The 22,416-nt window shown below is 38.0% G+C and overlaps 1 protein-coding gene and 1 non-coding gene across 4 annotated transcripts in view; one reads left to right on the plus strand and one right to left on the minus strand.

Moving 5' to 3' along the window:
* IFT81 (intraflagellar transport 81) overlaps positions 1-22,416 on the minus strand; it is an 89,369-nt gene that overhangs the window by 7,012 nt on the left and 59,941 nt on the right. For 2 of the 3 annotated variants that reach the window (XM_030292459.2, XM_030292457.2), the window contains exons 15-18: positions 12,539-12,625; positions 11,461-11,532; positions 11,291-11,376; positions 3,676-3,721 (exon numbers count right to left, since the gene is read on the minus strand). In XM_030292459.2, coding sequence (XP_030148319.1) covers positions 3,676-3,721; positions 11,291-11,376; positions 11,461-11,532; positions 12,539-12,625 — 291 coding nt within the window. Of the gene's footprint in view, positions 1-3,675; positions 3,722-11,290; positions 11,377-11,460; positions 11,533-12,538; positions 12,626-21,083; positions 21,392-22,416 lie in introns of those variants that run through there. The other variant, XM_032595414.1, reaches the window with a different exon arrangement.
* LOC115498844 lies at positions 13,942-14,051 on the plus strand. Its single transcript, XR_003963972.1, has one exon. It is a non-coding gene; the product is annotated as a U6 spliceosomal RNA (small nuclear RNA).

Consider the following 22,416-nt stretch of genomic DNA (forward strand, 5'->3'; position numbering starts at 1 on the left):
CAGTATTCCACAGTACTTGGTAAGGCAAATTCTAGTATATGATCATGTGAATTTTAGCACTATGATAGATTGGTTAATTCCAGAAAGTCAGTTGGACTGAGGTGGTGAGTGGATGTTCAGTCTATGCTGGTTTGGAAGGCTTAGGCTATCATCACATTGAAAGGCTAGGTTTATTCAGTATTTGCCTTAAAATTTAGATCTACTCTAGGAATGAGAGGATTGAAGAACTTTGTTTCTTAAATGATACATCCTGACAATTGGGGAATGAGCTAATCAATGGCTCCTTTTGCTGAAATAGACTTGTCAGACTGTTACTATCACTTTTTGTAAAGATCCTGCAGTAAAACACTACACTGGAAAGGGAAAGAATAATCTTTATTCTGATTTAGCAGTTACATTTGGGTCTTTGAAAGGATTCAGATTTGATAAAAATTTCTGTACACAAAGCATCCATCCACATACTTTTCAAAAGAAATAGAGGAATGCTTTCATATGAAAAAATATATTACCTAACATATAGAATGTTTGGGTGAAAGCTAGTTATTGACAGTCATACTAAATCCTAAAACCCCAAAATCTCTAGTGAATGTTTACAACTTGATTCAAATATATGCTTTCAAATATGAAATTATTTCTTTTTTCCTTTTTGAGTATGGCATGTCAACCCATAAATGGAAAGAGATGTGTAGAACTCACAATTTCTCTGAGGGATTGGAGGTATCAACTTAAGGTTTCCTTTCTTTTTAAATTTACATTAATATGATGGGCATTTATTCACAAATAATACAGAAAGAACAGATGAACACTTTTTTTAGAGAAACAGAAACACTTTTTAGAGAAATTCCAGGTTTGGAATAGGAAAAGTATAGGATAAGCCCGGAACATTTTGTCATACCAGAAAATAAGCCATCAAAATCTAGCAGGATTGTTTCCAAAGCATTCAGGAGCTGACTTCAAGAGGCTTCTACTGGCTTAAAATGGGGCAATTCGAGAACTGACAGGAATAATAATTATAATAGATTGAAATATCTCCAATAAGTTAAATCCAGGAATCATAAAGGTACTTGTCAAGGATGATTAAAAAAAAAAAAACTCATCATTTTGAAAACCAATAAACAAGCAAATCAGCAGTTATTCTGCCTTTCTTATTTGAGCTGTATCTTAGGATAACTAAATAGTTGATAAGGAGTTACTCTTTACAGAATTATTCCAGCCAATAAATGAAGAAGGAACAACATAATTAGAATGCCATCATTTTGCAACCTCTAATGAATTAATGGGTCTAGGAAGTGACTTCATTGGCTGCCTATATTATACAGAGCCTCCTCAAAGAATACATACTACTACCTATGAAGTATACTTCCCAAATATTGAATTATATTTAATCAAGCCTCTATATCTAACTACCAATTCAAAGGACATACTGGGGACAGAAGAACATGCTAGTTGACACTATAGGGATGTCATCAGCAAAGTTCAGGATGTTGGAAACCCATCAGGACAAGTAACTAGATTTTATTTTTCTTTTAATTTTCCAACAAATAAATTGTAAAGAAAGATGAAAGAGTAACCCAGAGGAAGATACTTAAGAGCTATATCAACTAATAGCACTGTATGAATTCTTATTAGGATCCTGTTTCAAACAAATAAACAGTAAGAAATGATGAGACAATTGGTGAAGCTTGAACATTGACTGAGTATTTGGTATTATGCAATTATTGTTAAATTATTTTGGGCATGATAATGGTATTGTGGTTATGTTCAAAAAAGGCCTTTACAATACAAACTGAAATATAATCAAAAAAATATAATAGGATCTCTGAGATTTGCCTAAAAATGATTTGGGGTGGGAAATAGGTGGGACTATAGATAAAACAAAATGTGTCATTAAGTCTAATTATTGAGGTTGGATGATGGTTTCACATGAATTCATTACATTATTTCCTCTACTTTTTATATAGGCTTGAAATTTTCCATAATCATTTTTCTAAGTTTTTTAGTTTTTAAAAAAATCTTTTAAAAACACTTTTACAAAGACTATTTAGGAATTATGCCATTGTTTTCCATACCATTTTTTTTTTTTAATTTTTTTTTCAACGTTTATTTATTTTTGGGACAGAGAGAGACAGAGCATGAACGGGGGAGGGCAGAGAGAGAGGGAGACACAGAATCGGAAACAGGCTCCAGGCTCTGAGCCATCAGCCCAGAGCCCGACGCGGGGCTCGAACTCACGGACCGCGAGATCGTGACCTGGCTGAAGTCGGACGCTTAACCGACTGCGCCACCCAGGCGCCCCTTCCATACCATTTTTTCCCTGAAATTTAGAATATTACTTACAGGTTTATGGGAACTGATTCAGCATTTATGTAAAAGCATAGATACATGTATGTTTTTAATAATAATTCAAACCAGAATATGTAAATAAGGATGAATAATTTTATCATCACCAATATATTGAGTCAGACCAAAAGCTTAATTATACAATGCATTAAGACTGAAACAAAGCCATATTTTTCATTTGTACTTTCCAAATGGGCAAGCATGTATATGTATACACACACACACACCCATATATACATGCATATATATATATATATATATACACACACACACACACATATAGATGTGTGTACACACACACACACACGCACACACATATAGATGTAGTCATTTTTAGGTTGCTGACTCAAGAATATTTGAACAGTAAAATTAGATGCCAATATATAGTCAGTATTTTAAAAGAAAAACTGCAGCAGAGCCCAATATGGGGCTTGAACCCATGAACCACGAGATCATGATCTGAGCCGAAATCAAGAGTCAGATGTTCAACTGACTGAGCCACCCTGGTACCCCAATCTACATATTTCAGTTTAAACATGAGGAAATGAATTCTAAAGTGGTTAAGGAGCTTTTCCAGAACCACAAACCGAGGACTGAACCTAGCCTACTTGATGACTGGTCCTGAGTTTGATAAATATAGATCTTAAAAAAAAAAAAAAAAAAGAATGACAGAGCTGGTATCTTTAAAATGACTGTCAAAATGTGTTGCTTTATGAAGTCAATTAGAAAAATCAGTGAGTTAGTCATTTAAGTCCCGATGATCAAGGTCTTTACCAGCTACCACCTCTTCTACTAGGAGTGGCTCAGAGAACTGAGAAAACAAGACTCAATCCCATATTCCTCCATTCATAAGACTGGCAGGGAGGGAGCTGAATATGACAAGTAAGGGTTTTTGATTATTTATGTTAAATGTATCAATATTTGTAAAGGACATAGACCAGTGCCTGGATCATAGTAATGAGCTTTGTGCTTATTAAATAAAATAAATAAGTTTATACTTATTAAGAGATACCTGAGAATTATCTGAAAACTTGTAGTTTATTACACATGGTGCTTTTGTTTCTTAGAACCTTCTCATAAACTCTTTGTTAATTAAACGATATAAAAATAAATAAAACTAGATATTTTTCTTCCAAAAATCCATGTGCCTTCACTTTTGTATACACACACACATAAATTCCTAAGGAAGAAACTTCATCTTTGTAAGAAATTAAGAAAGATTCAATTTCCCTTTGAAAACTGTACCATAACCTTTAAAAAAGAATGACAGTGTCAAAACCATGTACTGAAAGCCTGAATTAGACACACTTAAAAAAATAACTAATACATTCTTACCTTTCCAAGGTTTTCCTGTTCAGCAATATTTTTTGTATACTGCTCCCTGGGGAATCAACATAATGACTTAGTTTCAATTTATCTCAATTGATTTGGTCATACAACTAAATTATAAATTAACATATCTATCTAAATATATTACACAGAGGAGTCAGAATGAAACCAAATACTCTCTTTCCCCATCTTTAGTCAATTCTTCTAGTAAATAGTAATTTATGGGGAAAAAAACCCATAAAACACCACATAATTAAGAGAATTAAAATGTTAAGTCCTATTTCTGTATTTAAAATAGTACTTAAGTACTATTTTACACTTAAAACAATGGCAAACCATCTAAGTCACAATTTTTTTTTTTAATTTTTTTTTCAACGTTTATTTATTTTTGGGACAGAGAGAGACAGAGCATGAACGGGGGAGGGGCAGAGAGAGAGGGAGACACAGAATTGGAAACAGGCTCCAGGCTCCGAGCCATCAGCCCAGAGCCTGACGCGGGGCTCGAACTCCCGGACCGCGAGATCGTGACCTGGCTGAAGTCGGACGCTTAACCGACTGCGCCACCCAGGTGCCCCTAAGTCACAATTTTTAAAATTTTTTATTTATTTAGGTAATCTTTACACAAAATGTGGGGTTCAAACTCACAACTCTGAAACAGAGTTGCATGCCAGCCAGGCGCCCCAGTCACACTTTTTTTTTTTTAATTTATTTTTTATTTTTTTAATTTCTGAGAGAGAGAGAGACAGAACATGAACGGAGGAGGGTCAGAGAGAGGGAGACACAGGATCTGAAGCAGATACCAAGCTCCCAGCTGTCAGCACTGAGCCCAACGCGGGGCTTGAACCCATGGACTGTGAGATCATGACCTGAGCCGAAGTCGGACGCTTAACCGACTGAGCCACCCAGGCGCCCCCACACTTTATTTTTGAAGAGGTTTATAGAAAGGAGAAAGGATACACATTTTAAATAAACATTAACATCTAACCCTGCAATTCTACTTCTGGGAAGTCATCCTACAAAAAGACTCATAACTTAAGAAAGGTAAATGTAAAGACTATTTACTTCACCATTGTTTATAACAGTAAAAATCTGCAAACAAACTAAATGTCAATAGATGGGGAAATTTTTAATAAATTTGGTATATCCATTCAAAGGAATAATACAGAGTTGTAAAAAGAAAGGAATAGATCTATAAATACTGAAGTGGAAAGAACTCTAGATACAAAATTAAGGGAAAAACTGTATCTTAAGTGTAACTTTATTTTGTATACACACACATAAAATTTCCCCCATGCATTTTCTACCACACACACACACACACACACACACACACACACACACACACACACTAGCAAATGCATGGGGAAAGAATATGGAGTAATTATACACCAAAATATTAACAGTAGGTATTTCTGAGGCATGGCAACATGGACAACATTCAGTTTTTGTGTACTATACTTCATAATGCTTACTTTTGTTTTTATTTTTATTTTTATTTAAAAAAATTTTTTTTTCAACGTTTATTTATTTTTGGGACAGAGAGAGACAGAGCATGAACGGGGGAGGGGCAGACAGAGAGGGAGACACAGAATCGGAAACAGGCTCCAGGCTCTGAGCCATCAGCCCAGAGCCTGACGCGGGGCTCGACCCCACGGACCGCGAGATCGTGACCTCGCTGAAGTCGGACGCTTAACCGACTGCGCCACCCAGGCGCCCCATTACTTTTGTTTTTATAAGCATCTCTTTTACAAGCTAAAACAGCTCATAATTTTCAAGTAAAAATAAAAATACAATAACATTGTATTGTGTTTTTAAAAATATAAAAGATATAATTATATTTTAACACTCCATAAGACAAAAGTGATATTTAAAGTATTAAGGACAAAGATGGAAGGATGAAGAGAAAGGAACCAATGACAAAGAAGATAAAAAAAGACCTCAGACCTCAAATTTAGAGGAAAAAGACTATGTTTCTGTGTAAACTTATGCTGTAGTAAGAAGTTAAACAACACAAAACTGGGAATCCACGAAATCATAAACCACAAAGAGAAACTCTAGCAGCTTAAGTGAAGGAAGATTTGCATTCATGTAACAAGGGAGGTAAACTTGACTAGAACAGAGAGGGTGGCTTTCACAAGTACTCAAAGTCCTCAGGGCACCTGGGTGGCTCAGTCGGTTAAGCCTCTGACTCTTATATATTTATATATTAAATAAGACCTATTATATAAAATATACTTTTATATATAATATAAAATATATAAAAATATATATTTTAAAGATTTTATTTTTAGAGAGAGAGAAAAAGCATGAGTGGGGGAGAGGGGCAGAGGGAGAGAGGGAGAGAGAAAGAGAAAGGGGAGAGGGAGAGAGAGAGAGAGAGGGAGAGTAGGCTCCATGCTCAGTGTGGAGCCTGATGCAGGGCTTGATCCCACAATGCCCCTGGGACCATGACCTGAGCTGAAATCAAGAGTCAAGACACTCAACTACAGAGCCACCCAGGTGCCTCACAGAATTTCCATTTATATTTTATCAAGAGATCAAAGGCTCATGCTCTTTTACCATGTAACACTAATATGTAATTATTTTAATTGATTCAATGACTTTATTCAAGAAATAACTATGGAGCACCTGTTATGTACCAAGCATGCCCTAGGGTTTCAGGAAGAAAACAGAACAGAGTCCTTGTCCTCCAGTAACTCATGCTATATAATTTCCAAAACACTGCTGCATGCATTATATTTAACTTGATCTTTTGTGGTATAAATTGTTCTCCCTATTATATAGATGAGGAAATGATATGCCCAAGGTCACAAAACTTGGAACTAGAAAAACCAGGTTAGTAAGAAAATTTTATGAGTCCCTCTTTAGTACTTTGAAATAAAACATGCTGCCTCTTTATTTTATTAAAAAAATTTTTTTTAATGTTTATTATTTTTGAGAGAGACAGAGAGCAAGCAGGGGAAGGGCAGAGAAAAAGAGGGAGACACAGAATCAGAAGCAGGCTCCAGGCTCTGAGCTGTCACACAGAGCCCCACGCGGGGCTCAAATCCGTGAGCTGTGAGATCATGACCTCAGCTGAAGTCGGCCGCTTAACTGACTGAGCCACCCAGGTGCCCCAACATGCTGCCTCTTTAAATAAAATTAAAATTTGCAGGCAATCTTTCAAAACCATGCTAATTTCTCCAGGTGTCTGGGTGGTTTTAGTTGGTTAAGCTTCTGACTCTTGGTTTTCGCTCAGGTCATGATCTCATGGTTTCATGAGTTCAAGCCCCGGGTCTGGCTCTGCACTGACAGTGAGGAGCCTGCTTGGGATTCTCTGTCTCCATCTCTCTCTTTCCTTCTCCCACTCACACTGTTACTCTCTCTCTCTCAAAATAAATAAGCTTAAAAACGAAAACAAAAACAAAAAAAACCCATTCTAATTTCTTAGACCATTGGCCTTACTCAAAAGTATCATAAAAGAAGAAAACGGGACAACCATAAAAATATTGTAACTATAATAATAATAATAATAATAATAATAATTTAAACATATATCAATGAGTTTAGAATACAATTAACACTATTTTATTTATAATATTCTTATGTACTACTCTAGTCAGGGCAAAATATTTTTTCTATGGGAAAACTAATGGTAAAGGTTTATGATGATTTTGAAAATGATAAAAAAGAATACCTGGCCAGAAAACCAATAGTTCAGTGACAATATTTCCTATTTACTATTTATATTGATACCTTTGGAAAAAATGGAACTTAAATTTTTAAAACTTTTTTTCAAGAATAAAAACTTCTCACATTTGTAAAATATTAACATTGACCATACAGATTTGAGCCAAGTTTACACTCAGTGAAAGAATGTGAATAAGTACATTTAATATGTGTAATATGTCAGAGTATTAGAGAAAACATTGTTCTATTTATAGGGTATTTTCAGTCTGACTTGCATTCCAGTGCATTATATATTTTAAAAATTAGATTCTGCAAGACATTCCATTTACTAGATTCCTTTTTGAAACATTACTGTATATGCCACTAAAAATCTCCACTGCAATCTAGAATAAATGTGAATCCTACACTTGGGAGTTCTTACTGGATGGTAAAAGTGAAACATGTGAATTGTGGTAAGGGGCAGAGAGCTTAGCTTGTTCAATTACTGCATTTTATCACACCTAGCAATTAAACCATAAATGTATTTTTTAAAGAATTTGATTAAAAAAATTTTTTTTGATCTTTATTTATTTTTGAGAGAGAGACAGTGTGTGAGCAGGGGAAGAGCAGAGAGAAAGGGAGACACAGAATCCAAAGCAGGCTCCAGGCTCTGAGCTGGCAGCACAGAGCCCGATGCGGGGCTCAAACTCACGAACCGTGAGATCATGACCTGAGCCGAAGTCGGATGCTCACCCAACTGAGCCACCCAGGCGCCCCGGCCGTATTTGATATATTACAGAATGTTGCAAGCTTGGATTACCAAAAAAAAACACCATATAAGGACTAGTGATATTTACACACCCTTCTTTGTTCTGAGGCTGGCACACTGCAGACACACAGCTTCTCACTGTAATGCACTCACACTGCACAGTGAACAGGCAGATGACTAGAGTCCAGGTCATGTGGGACTTTAAAAACAGACCAATCTGAATGCTTATAAAAAAAGGAACTATGTTGGGGTGCCTGGGTGGCTCAGTTGGTTAAGCATCTGACTTAGGCTCAGGTCATGATCTCACAGTTTGTGAGTTCGAGCCCGCGTCAGGCTCTGTGCTCACAGCTCAGAGCCTGGAGCCTGCTTCCAATTTTGTCTCCCCCCCCCCCTTCTCTGCCCCGTCCCCACTCATGCTCTGTCTCTCTCTGCCTTAAAAATAAATAAAATATTAAAAAAAAAAAAGGAACTAAGAAATTATATTTTTCCTGGGGAAGGGGAATGGGGAATTACTGTTTAATGATTATAAGAGTTTCTGTTTAGAGTGATGAAAAAGGTTTGGTATTATAGGGGCACCTGGGTGGCTCAGTCAGTTAAGCATCTGACTTCGGCTTGGGTCATGATCTCGCAGTTTGTGAGTTCGAGCCCCGCGTCGGGCTCTGTGCTGACAGCTCAGGGCCTGGAGCCTGCTTCAGATTCTGTGTCTTCTCCTGTCTCTGCCCCTCCCATGCTCATGCTCTGTCTCTCTCTCTCTGTCTCTCAACAATAAATAAATATTAAAAAAAAAAAAGGTTTGGTATTGCATAGTGGTGGTGGTTGCATAACACTGTGAATGTGATCAATGCAATTGAATTATACACCTAAAAATGGTAAACATGTGGCACAAGAACAGACACTCAGATCAATAGAACAGAATAGAGAACCCAGAAATGGACCCACAAACGTATGGCCAACTAATCTTTGACAAAACAGGAAAGAATATCCAATGGAATAAAGACAGTCTCTTCAGCAAGTGATGCTGGGAAAACTGGACAGTGACATGCAGAAGAATGAACCTGGACTGCTTTCTTACACCATACAGAAAAATAAACTCAAAATGGATGAAAGACCTCAATGTAAGACAGGAAGTCATCAAGATCCTTGAGGAGAAAGCAGGCAAAAACCTCTTTGATCTTGCCCGCAGCAACTTCTTACTCAACACGTCTCCGGAGGCAAGGGAAACAAAAGCAAAAATGAACTACTGGCACCTCATCAAAATAAAAAGCTTTTGCACAGCGAAGGAAACAATCAGCAAAACTAAAAGGCAAGCGATGGAATGGGAGAAGATACTTGCAAATGACATATCAGACAAAGGGTTGGTATCCAAAATCTATAAAGAACTTATCAAACTCAACACCCAAAAAACAAATCATCCAGTGAAGAAATGCGCAAAAGACATGAATAGACACTTCTCCAAGGAAGACATCCAGATGGCCAACCAACACATGAAAAAATGCTCAACATCACTCATCATCAGGGAAATACAAATCAAAACCACAATGAGGTACCACCTTACACCTGTCAGAGTGGCTAACATTAACAACTCAGGCAACAACAGATGTTGGTGAGGATACGGAGAAAGAGGATCTCTTCTGCATTGTTGGTGACAATGCAAGCTGGTGCAGCCACTCTGGAAAACAATATGGAGGTTCCTCAAAAAACTAAAAATAGAACTACCCTAGGACCCAGCAATTGCATTACTAGGCATTTATCCATGGGATACAGGTGTGCTGTTTTGAAGGGACACATGCACCCCCATGTTTATAGCAGCACTATCAACAATAGCCAAAGTATGGATAGAGCCCAAATGTCCATCAATGGATGAATGGATAAAGAAAATGTGATATATATATATATATACACACACACACACACACACATACAATGAAGTATTATTATTTGGCAATCAAAAAGAATGAAATCTTGCCATTTGCAACTACATGGATGGAACTGGAGGGTATTATGCTAAGTGAAATTAGTCAGCCAGAGAAAGACAAAAATTGTATGACTTCACTCATATGAGGACTTTAAGAGACAAAACAGATGAACATAAGGGAAGGGAAACAAAAATAATATAAAAACAGGGAGGGGGACAAAACAGAACAGACTCATAAATATGGAGAACAAACAGGGTTGCTGGAGGAGTTGTGGGAGGGAGGATGGGCTAAATGGGTAAGGGGCATTAAGGAATCTACTCCTGAAATCATTGTTGCACTATATGCTAATTAATTTGGATGTAAATTTTAAAAAATTGAAAATAAAATTAAAGAAAATAGTAAACATGGCAAATTTTAATTTTTTTAAAATGTTTTATTTATTTTTGAGACAGAGACACAGCATGAGCAGGGGAGGGGCAGAGAGAGAGGGAGACACAGAATTCGAAGCAGGCTTCAGGCTCTGAGCTGTCAGCACAGAGCCTGATGCGGGGCTTGAACTCACAAACCGCAAGATCATGACCTGAGCCGAAGTCGGACGCTCAACCTACTGAGCCACCCAGTGCCCCAACATGGCAAATTTTATATCGTTTTTTTTTTGCCATGATAAAAAATCAAGCAATCCAGAAAGTAAATTACAGGTATTCCTACTTAGTAGGGCTGGAGTATCAGGAAGATATTTAATAAGATTTAATCCTAAGTAATATCTTAATATCTGCTTATTTAAGTACCCCCAATTTAGTAATTCCATCTTATGTATAAAACTTCTACAGGTCACAGCCATAAAAAAGAATGAAACCTTGCCATTTGCAACAACATGGATGCAGCTGGAGAGTACAATGCCAGGTGAAATAAGTCAGTCAGAGAAAGACACACACCATATCATTTCACTCATATGTGGAATTTAAGAAACAAAACAAATGAACAAAGGAAGAGAGAGAGAGAGACAAACCAAGAAACAGACTCGAAACTCTAGAGAACAAACTGATGGTTCCCAGAGGTGAGGTGGGTGAGGGGGATGGGTGAAACAGGTGATGGGGATTAAGAGTACAATTATGATGAGCACCGAGTATGTATGGAATTGCTGAATCACTATGTTGTACACCGGAAACTAATGTAACACTACAAGAACTATACTGGAGTTTAAATACAGAAGTTAGTAAAATTAAAAACAAACTTCTATAGGTGAAAACGTTAAGTAACTCAATATAGAAACAACAAAATTACTTGCCTAATTGCCTTTCTTTTTTCTTGTTGATCAGAAGAAACATAAGCCTTCATCTCATCAGTAGCACGACGAAGTTGTACTTCTAGGTTCTAAGTGGAAAGATTAAATTTTAGGTTAAGTCCTTGATACAGAAAAATCTCAGAAAAATTCTTGATCCTCTTTCTTTATTTTACCTTAATCATACAATTTGTGTAATGGTATCTACTTTCTTCCTGAAGACATTCTTCACGGAGTCCTCTGACTTCCTACAATATATAATTTTAAACGGGCAATATTATTGAAAGAATAATCAAATGCAGAAAGGATGACTTTAAATGGACAACAAAATGCCATCAGAGTAATTTCTTCTTTTGTGATTATAATTTTGTTTGCCATCATAGACTAGGTTGCAATCTTTTCTAAAGACTACTCCTATTGCTCCAAAACCTACAGGTTCAGTTATTAATTTATTAAGTACCTACCATGTGCCCAACTCTGTGCTAGGTGCTGGGGACACAATGGTGAATAAGACTATAGGCCCTTGCTCTCATTCAAGTAGAGGAAATAGGCATAAACAAGGAGATAGGTAATGAAGGTAGTTTCAGACTTTTCTTCAGTACTATGAAGAAAAGTCAGTAGTAGTAGAATGTGATAGGGCGACCCAACAGGCAACATTAGATAGGATGATCAGAGAAGACCTCCAGGAGGAGGTGACATTCAGGCTGAGACCTGATGATGAGCAGGAGAGATCAAGGTAAAGAGCTAGAGGCAGAGTGTCCCAGAGAGAGAATAGCACAAGCAAAAGCTTGTCTGATGTGCAAGAAGAAGGCCAGTGTGGCTGTGGCCCTGTGGATGAAGAGAAAAGCACATGAACATGAAGTTCAGGAGGCAGGTGGGCCTTGCAGACCATAGTTTGGAAGTCAGGTTTTAAGTGCAGTAGGAAGCTAGTGGAGGGTGGCCTAAGTTTCCCACAGGTTTCTTTGGCTGCTCTATAGAGAAAAAACCTTAGGAAGGCAAGGGTGAAGGTAAGAGAGCAGAGCTGGGTTACTGTGGGAGACACCTGCTTGTGGCCTGGACCTTGGTGGTTGTGGTACAGATGGAGAATTTGGTGTGTATGCATCACGTCTGAAGAAATAAAGATCTCTCGAGCTTAGGGGACAGGCTCAGAGAATGAGGGTAAAGATTTGGGAATCTTTTGATGTCAGGGTAGTGAAAACATGCATACACAGGCAGTTCTGCTAAATTGTGAAAAAATAAAAACTATCTTCTTACCTGTTCTAATTTGGACCGATTGCTTTCGAGGCCTGCTGCACAGCTATCATACTGGGATTTCTTTTCATCACACTCCTGGGTTAGTTCCTAGTATGAAAGGATAAATGATTGAATAAGTGAAAAACAAAGGCCTAAAATGTGGTTCTGAAACAATACATGCCCTTGTCAGTCTTGTAACTTAACTCTAAGCTTCTTGGCGTACTTAAGAGTTATTTATACAACAATCAGACATTTGAGAATTATGACAGATGAAGATGCTGATAAAAATAATAGCTACCATGTATTGAGCTGTGTGCCAGGCTCTTTATTAGGAGCTGGGATACAACAGTGAGCAAAACAGCCAAAATCCTTCCCCTAAAGTATGTTCAGACAAGTAAACAGCCTGTTGAGTGGTATGATGGGCAAATGTAAGTGTTATAGGAGAACGTGGGACTCTCACAGGACTTAACCCAGGCTTGGAGATCAGCAGTGATAGAGAAACTGATACCTAAGTTGAGGGATGAAGGATTAGTACAATAGCTAGGGGGAAGGTGAACAAGGGAGGAGAATGTTCAGAAAAAAAGAACACTGTGTATAAAGGCTTGGAAGCCAGAGAGAAGAACAATTCAGAACGAACAAGTAGTTTATTATACTGGAGTATGTCTGGAAAGTGCGAGAAGATGCTGAATGCTTTGGCAGGGGCTTGGTCAGAACTTTGGAAACCATGGTAGGGCTTTTGAGCTTACCCTTGTCAATAACTCAATCTCACCACAACCCCTTGAGGTAGGTATTAATACCCCCATATCATGCTTGGAGAAAGTTCATGGAAGCCACATACTTTGTCAAAGATTATACTGAAGAAAAGGAGTGTCAGAATTTGAATTCAGGCTGTTTGAGTAGTTTCAAACTTCCTTCTAATGTAATATTCTGGATTAGATAACCCGAAAATCATCTATAAATACTGGAAATGCTAAAAATATCTACAAATGCTTGATAAGGTGGAGCAAACATCTTTTCAAATCCAGAGCTGAAATGAACTTCTCAGGAAGGAAGAGGAATTACCAGGGCCAGAAATGAAGGATGACACACTGTGGCTGCCCTTAGGGAAGGAAGCTGGGAGCAGTCAATCTCAGTAATGGAGTGATTCTAATATCCAGGCAGGGCAGAAGACAGAGTGGGAAGTTAGAACTGAGAACCCCATAGAATCCAGGCTGTTTTTCAACCTGGGCGGCTGGGTGTAAAGCGTTAACACCAGGCTTGGAATGAAGCAAGCCAGCCTCAGAATGACCTTGGTTTCACGCAGCAGTTTTCTGGGGAAGGAATAGGAGAGTGAACACGAATGGGTAATGTTGTGTGTGCTTCCTTTGTTGTGTGGGACTACATCTGGTTTGGGGTGACTAGCATAGTATAAAAAACCGGTGGGGGTGCTTGCTGTGGCAGCACATATACTAAGAATTGGAATGATACAGAGAAGATTAGCATGGCGTTTCTGTGCAAGGATGAACTGCAAACTTGTGAAGCTTCCATATCAAAACAAAACCAACCTGGTAGGAGCTGTCTCCAGGCCCAGCCCTAGTTTGTGGTGAGTGACATGGCTAAATGCACCAAGGTCAGAAGGTCAGGATCATATGTAAATATGGGCTCCATTATGGTGCCTCCTTCAGGAAAACAGTGAAGAAAATTGAAATAAGCCAGCATGCCAAGTACATTTGCTTGCTCTGTGGCAAAACCAAGATGAAAAGACGAGCTGTGGGGATCTGGCACCATGGTTCCTGCATGAAAAAGGTAGCTGGTGGGGCCGGACTTAACAACACCACTTCTGCCGTCACAGTAACATCTGAAGGAATCGAAAGACCAGTGGAAGCTCTACCATTTCAAACATTACTAGCCTATAATAAATGGGTTAACTTATGCTCAAAATTACTTTGGTTTGTTGTTACATTTATTAATAAGATGTTCTGATTTTCATTGTGTTAGTTGTGCTGTCTCAAAAAAACGCTTGGAAGTTAAAAATCCTTTTAATTTTTATTGGAAAAAAGAAACTGGTTATAAAAAGGAGCTGTGGCTTTTATGTATCAAAGGGACCTACACATATTTCAGACTCTTGTGGGTGATGGTCATTCCCACCGTAAATGGGAAGAGGGGCAACAGTGGCTGTAGCAGCTGGGACTCTCAATGAGATGAAGGTGTTATAGCAGATGGTTGCTTTTGTGTATGTGTGCATGTGTGGTCTATGAGTCTGATGGCTACACTGATCAGGAAATGCACCTGTGCTGCTGCAGGGGCAGCTGGAGAGAAGGGCCCATCCTTGGGCAGATTCGTTCAAATCTACCCTTTCCTACACAAACTTCCAAGCCAAGACATAAACTCAAAATTAGCTCTGAGCTTGTCATATTCCCAAAACACCAGGAAAGCCAACTGCAAAGCCATTCTGGAGGGACACATGCTCCATCCTAGCTGCTGGGATTCAGAAGACAAAACCCTACTAAAGACAAGCTCACAATCCAAAAGTATAAATACACAAGGAAACAATCAATCCTTATGTGTGAGGATCAGAAGATATAAAAAACAGCAGGACTATACCTCCAGGAACTTTGGATACTAGAGACAAGTCTATTAAGAAAGTGTGCTTGAAACAAAGTCATAAAAAAGGAACTGAAAACAAAAGATTAAGAAAAAAAGTACAGTGAGTAAAAATAGACAAAAATGAAAAAATAGTCATTGAAATTAAAAATTAAATGGTATAAATGTGAAATTAGACACAGCTCAGAAGATACAAAGAATGAACTCGAAAGCAGAGCTGAAGAAATTATTTAAAATTCATCACCGAGAGACAAAAAAGATAAAAATATGAAGACAAAGTCATGCAATAGGGGACAGACATCCCCTGTCATCCCCACAGGGTCATAAGTATGCCTAACTGCAAATAATAGCAGTCGCTGGAGAATGAACTAAGGAAAACAGGGCAGAGAATATTTGACGATATCCTGGAGAATTCTCCTAGAATTAATGGAAGACAAAAAACACAAAATCCAGCAGAGCAAATAAAACTAAATCTGTATTTAGATCACAGTAGTGAAATTGGACAACACCAAAGACAAAAATAAAAATATTATAACCAATTATAGGCAAGATACTACCTAAAAAGAAATGATAATTAAACTGATGGCAGACTTTTCAACACAAGAGAAACCAGAAAGCAATGAACAAACCATTATTAAAGAAAAAAAAAGGTGGTTTACTTATAGTGATGATTCTTTACTGAGAGAACTGCTAAAAGAAAAAAAACAAGGAAATTTAATTTCAGGAAGAAAGAAACTGAATCCAGAAGGAAGGGTTAAAATGTAAGAAACAATGGTGAGAAGGGTTAAATTTGTGAGTCAATCTAAGCAGGAAATGACCGTATAAAATAGTGATTATAAGTAATGACCACCCGACAACTACTTTTAGAGATGAAGAAATAGGGGTGCTTGGGTGGCTCAGTCGGTTAAGCATCCGACCCTTGATCTCAGCTCAGGTCTTGATCTCAGGGTCATGAGTTCAAGCCCTGTGTTGGGCTCCACTCTGGGTGTGGAGCCTACTAAAAAAAAGAGAGAGAGGAAGAAATAAAATGGAAATAAACTACTAGAGGATAACAACACACATGTAAGGCAAGAGAGGGTGTTAAACTATTCTAAGGTCCCTGTATTGTTCAGGAGATGCCTACTAGATTTAGAATTCATTAAGTCATGAAAATATATGTTAAAAATTTAGGAATAACAATACCAGAATAGAAGATAGAAAAGTAAACAAAGGGAACAAAGAAGATAAAAGAACACAGAGTGATGCGTTGAAGGGCAGGAAAGAAGCAGCAAAGAAAAAGCACAGTAAACCGGATGTACAAAACAGAAATAAATCCCTACGTATCAATACTAAAAGTAAATGTAAATGGTATTAAATACACCAATTAAAAGACAGATTCTCAAACTGAATGAAGAAACCACCCACATAAGATCTAGCTATATGCTGTTTATGAGACATATGACAAAAGTAAGGGCACAGAAAGCTAAAAGAAAACAGAAATAAAAAAATATACCAGGCAATCCTAATCATAAGAAAGCAAGCTGGCATACTTACATTAATAGCAGACAAAATAAAAATCTTAGACCAAAACCTTAGCAGGAATAAAGAGAATTAAAAAAATGATAAAATGGGGCGCCTGGGTGGCGCAGTCGGTTAAACGTCCGACTTCAGCCAGGTCACGATCTCGCGGTCCGTGAGTTCGAGCCCCGCGTCGGGCTCTGTGCTGACAGCTCAGAGCCTGGAGCCTGTTTCTGATTCTGTGTCTCCCTCTCTCTCTGCCCCTCCCCCGTTCATGCTCTGTCTCTCTCTGTCCCAAAAATAAATAAACGTTGAAAAAAAAAAATTAAAAAAAAAAAAAAGATAAAATGAATAATTTACTAGGAAGGTTTTTTTTTTTTTTAAATCAGGAATCTTTTTCTTAATTCTGGCAAAATAACATAAAATTTACCATTGTAACCATTTTTAAATGTACAGTTAAGTACTGAGTACACTCGCTGTGCTGTGCAGCCAATCTCCAGAACTATTCTCATCTTGTAAAACTGAAATTCTATACCCATGAAACAACTCCCCATTCACTAAGAAGCTTTAGGTGATACATTTGAAAAGCCTGATCTGATGAACACATAGAGAATCCAGTACTCAACAAATGGAAAATACACATTCTTTTTAGTATCAAGTCACCAAAAAAAAATTAGGTTGGCCTCTGATCTCTCCATGGCCACACTTAACCCTGGAAGACAGTAGAGCAGTATACTTTAAAAATTCTCAAGGAAAGAAAGCACAATGTAAAGATTTTATGCTCAGTCAAGCTAATTTTTAAATATTTAAGGCAAGAAACTCTGGAACATGCAAGAACTCATTAGGGAATATTGTTCTTGTGAGGTTTTTTTTGAGGATTCTCCTAGAGGACAAATCACAGACAATAAAAATTAGGAAAAAGGGCAGTGAAAGGATTGGTAATGAGCACTGAATCTAATAATTACAGGTTTAACACTGAAAACACAAGTGGGAACCAGGGTAATAGAAGAGAATGTAAATGTTACATGCCCTGACAATGTAGAAATGATACTACAAAATCTGCAGGGAAGGGAAAGGGAAAAGAAAGTGGAAGGTAGAATAAATAAGCTGGTTTCCTCAATTTTTAATTGCTAGGGGTGAGTGGGGGAACAGATATCTGTTATATCTTTTATATCTGTTAAACCAACAAATATAATTTAAATCTGATGAATCAAGTTATAAGTATATTAAAAGTATAAAGGCAAATAGTAAAAGAGACAATATGATTGACTAAATTCAAGTACTAAAAGAGAGGGAAGGAGGGGAAAAGGAAGAGGAAAAAAACTAATTTCATCACTGCTCACAGTGGGGATTAATAGATCATACCTATAGAAATGGATGATTAATGGTAGAGTTACAAATATCACCACCAGACCAAAACCACAAGCCAGAAACACATACAGGGAGGATGAGGGAGAGGGACAAGGAGAAAAAAACGAGAGAGAAAATGAAAACAAAACAAAACAAAACAAACCCCAGGATTTTTTGGGGGGGGGGCTTTAAAATCAAAAGCTACAGACACCTGGGTGGCTCAGTCAGTTAAGCGTCTGACTTCGGCTCAGTCATGATCTCGCGGTTCTCTCTCGAGCCCCATGTCCGGCTCTCTGCTGTCAGACAGAGCCCGCTTCGGATTCTCTCTCCTCCTCTCTTTCTGTACCTCCCCTGCTCGCTCTCTGCCTCTCTCAAAATAAATAAACTTAAAAAAAAAATCAAAAGCTACACATAACATGTACTAAGATCAAATATGTCTGCATATCAATAAAGTTAAAGGGTCTAAACTTACTTATTAAAACAAACCCTTCAGATTATATCGCATACCAAAACCCAATTCAAGACCTATTCAGAGACACCTACAACAAGATAATTTTTAAAAAATTAAAAGCAGGGGCGCCTGGGTGGCTGTCAGTTGGGTGTCTGACTTCGGCTCAGGTCACGATCTCACGGTTTTTGAGTTCCAGCCCCACGTGGGGCTCTGTGCTGACAGCTCGGAGCCTGGAGTCTGCTTTGGATTCTGCGTCTCCCTCTCTGTCTGCCCCTCCCCCACTGACACTCTGTCTCTCTCTCCTTCAAAAAAATACACATTAAAAACAAATTAAAAAAAATAAATAAAAAGTTAAAAGCAAAAGATGGGCAAAAGTACAGTAGGCAAATGCAAACAAAAGGAAGCAGATGTTTTATTCTTAATATCAGTCAGAGTTTAATTCTGTCTGCCACCACCAAAAAAAGCCTTTGTCTTTCTGGAGAGTAGAACAAACTTTAGGCAGCCAATAAATAATTATCCATTCATTAGTTCTCAGGAAATTTCTGGAAAACACATAAGGACCTGTTTTACTTCTGGGGAGTGTAGAGAGAGAGATAATTTCTATTCTTCCCCTTTTTAAAGTATACTGCTCTACTGTCTTCCAGGGTTAAGTGTGGCCATGGAGAGATCAGAGGCCAACCTAATTTTTTTTGGTGACTTGATCTTAAAAAGAATGTATTTTCCATTTGTTGAGTACTGGGTTCTCCATGTATTCATCAGATCAAGCTTTTCAAATGTATCATTTAAAGCTTCTTGGTGAATGGTCTGTTTTTAATGGGTATAGAATTTCAGTTTGAATTCTTACCAAGAACATGTTTTTACTTTTATAAGAAAAAGGGATCAATGAGAAATATCTCAGTGAAATCAATAATTGTCAGATTTTATACTCTAAAATGAGCATTTTAGCTCTTCCATTATATTAGCAATTTTATATATTATGACATTTAATTACATGTAATTTATAGAACTACTCCTAAGAAAATAAACATAACACTTTTCAAGATGCTATTCTCATTCTAGGTGATTATAAAAGATTTAGATAAATGTAAGTTATACATCTGGAGTTGCAGTGCTCTAGTTTTCAAACAGTTGTTATTATTCAAATTTAGAACATACAAGTACAATAGAAAGGAAATGTTCACTATAAACAATTCATTATAAAGTTTCCTAAATATTTCAGAACTGCCCATTAAAGCAAGAAGTATAAAGTATTTTCAAGTAGTCCTGCACTTTAACAAGACATTTATGTAGTTTTGAGTGGTAAGTACATGCAAGTTAAAAATGGATAATATTCAGGGCACCTGGGTGGTCAGTCGGTTAAGTGTCCGACTTCGGCTCAGGTCATGATCTTACAGGTGGTGAGTTTGGGCCCTGTGTCAGGCTCTGTACTGACAGCTCAGAGCCTGGAGCCTGCTTTGGATTCTGTATCTCCCTCTCTTTCCCCCTGCCCCTCTTGCACTCTCTTCCTCACTCTCTCTCAAAAATAAATAAACATTTAAAAAAATAGAAGAAAAATGCTTTCTTCTAAAAAAAAACCCAAATAATATTTAAAGTAGAGAACAATTAAGAATTTCAGTTAAGATTTGAAAAGAGCTTACAATCAATGACTTGGCTAGCCTCTTTTGTTTAGTATACTTTTTATCACAAAAGGTTTCTGGATAAAAGTAGAACTATACATGGATGCAGGAGACTGACATATGGAGATAAGCAAAATGAGCATCAGACACTCACCAAATACAATGAACTCAACCACTGGGAAAAAAAACAAAAAACAAACCCAAAAGCTAACGCAAACAGGCAAGTCCTGTCCCCTTTTAAAAGATTTTTTTAGATAATTTTTAATGTTTATTTATTTTTGAGAGAGAGAGAAAGAGAGAGGGAGGGAGGGAGGAAGGGGCAGAGAGAGAGGGAGACACACAATTGGGAGCAAGCTCGAGGCTCTGAGCTGTCATCACAGAGCCCGACGGAGGGCTCGAACTCACAAACCATTAGATCATGACCTGAGCCAAAGTGGGACACTTAACCCACTGAGCTACTCAGGCGCCCCTAAAAGATTTTTTTATTGTGGTAAAAATATACGTAAAATAAAAATTACTACTGAAACCATTTTTTTTTAATATTAAAAAAAATTTTTTTAATGTTTATTTTTTGAGAGAGAGAGAGACAGAGTGTGAGTGGGGGAGGGGCAGAGAGAGAGAGGGAAACACAGAATCTGAAGCAGGCTCCAGGCTCCAAGCTGTCAGCACAGAGCCCGATGTGGGGCTCGAACTCACAAGCTGTGAGATCATGACCTAAGCCAAAGTCAGATGCTTAACTGATTGAGCCATCCAGGTGCCCCACCACTGAAACCATTTTTTTTTTTTCAACGTTTATTTATTTTTTGGGACAGAGAGAGACAGAGCATGAATGGGCGAGGGGCAGAAAGAGAGGGAGACACAGAATCGGAAACAGGCTCCAGGCTCTGAGCCATCAGCCCAGAGCCCGACGCGGGGCTCGAACTCACGGACCGTGAGATTGTGACCTGGCTGAAGTCGGACGCTTAACCGACTGCGCCACCCAGGCGCCCCCACTGAAACCATTTTTAAGTGGCATTAAATACATTCACATCGTCGTGCAGGCGTCACCACCTTCCATCTCCAGATCTCTTTTCATCTTTCCACACTGAAACTCTGTCCCCATTAAACACTTAATTTCCTATTCGCTATTGGCCCCACAACCACCATTCTACTCTGTGTCTGTGAATGTGACTACTCTGGGTACCTCATGTAAGTGGAATCATGCAGTATTTGTCCTTAGCAGAGTGCCTTTTCAACACGGCAGAAGACAGAGATGAAAATGTTGATGTGGCTTAGGTACCCCTCTGACTTGATGATATGGAAAGAACTGGAGAGTTGTATTATTTGGGACTGGTGGTAAGACGGGTACATTTCTTTGTGATGGGAGTGGTAGGCAGTCTGTCACATACAGAGAAATTGAGTTAAATCACATGAAAATGAGTTTCAGGTTTGGTTACATTATTATAATACATGACTTTATAGGATTTAAGATCTGGTATATAGTTTACTCAGAAAACAATTTGGTTGAAAAGCAATAAATACTATCCCTTCTTTTAAAAGTCTCTTTAATAATTATAATAATAAATACTTTAAAAATATTTATTTATCTATTTATTTAGAGAGGGAATCCCAGCAGGCTCCACGATGTCAGCACAGAGCCTGACGTGGGGTTTGATCTCATGAACCACCAGGTCATGCATGACCTGAGCTGAAATTAAGAGTCGGACACTTAACCAACTGAACCACCCAGGCATGACAGATAAATACTTTTTTTTTTTTAAATACCTTTTAACGTTTATTTATTTTTGAGACAGAGAGAGACAGAGCATGAACGGGGGACGGGCAGAGACAGAGGGAGACACAGAACTGGAAGCAGGCTCCAGGCTCTGAGCCATCAGCCCAGAGCCCGACGCGGGGCTCGAACTCACGGACTGTGAGATCGTGACCTGAGCTGAAGTCGGACGCCTAACCGACTGAACCACCCAGGCGCCCCCAGATAAATACTTTTTAAAAAGTTCTTATGTATTAGTCATTGTTGTATTAGTCATTATATGCATTATTTCATTTAGTCTTTACAACCACCCTGTTACGAAGAGACTAGTTTACAGATGAGGAAACTAAAGTTTATAGGAATAAAGTCATTTACCCAAGGTTATCCAGGGTCTGCCTGATTCTGTAGTGCATGTTCTTAATCATTCTATCTACACTGTCTGAATAGAAACTTAAACTAAGTGCAGTATATACTAAAATTCCAACCATGTAAAAAAGTATATATGAGAGGACAAGGCTGAAATGCAAAGATGAACACTGTTCAGCTGTTACAAATAGGATAACAGGTGGTGAATTAAAAGATGTCAATTAAAGTACTGACATATCTATAGCCTCTCCAGAGGGAAAATTCTCTAGGTAGCCATACTTGGTAC

Source organism: Lynx canadensis, chromosome D3 (genome assembly GCF_007474595.2).
Source record: "Lynx canadensis isolate LIC74 chromosome D3, mLynCan4.pri.v2, whole genome shotgun sequence".
In the NCBI taxonomy this organism is placed as follows: Eukaryota; Metazoa; Chordata; class Mammalia; order Carnivora; family Felidae; genus Lynx; species Lynx canadensis.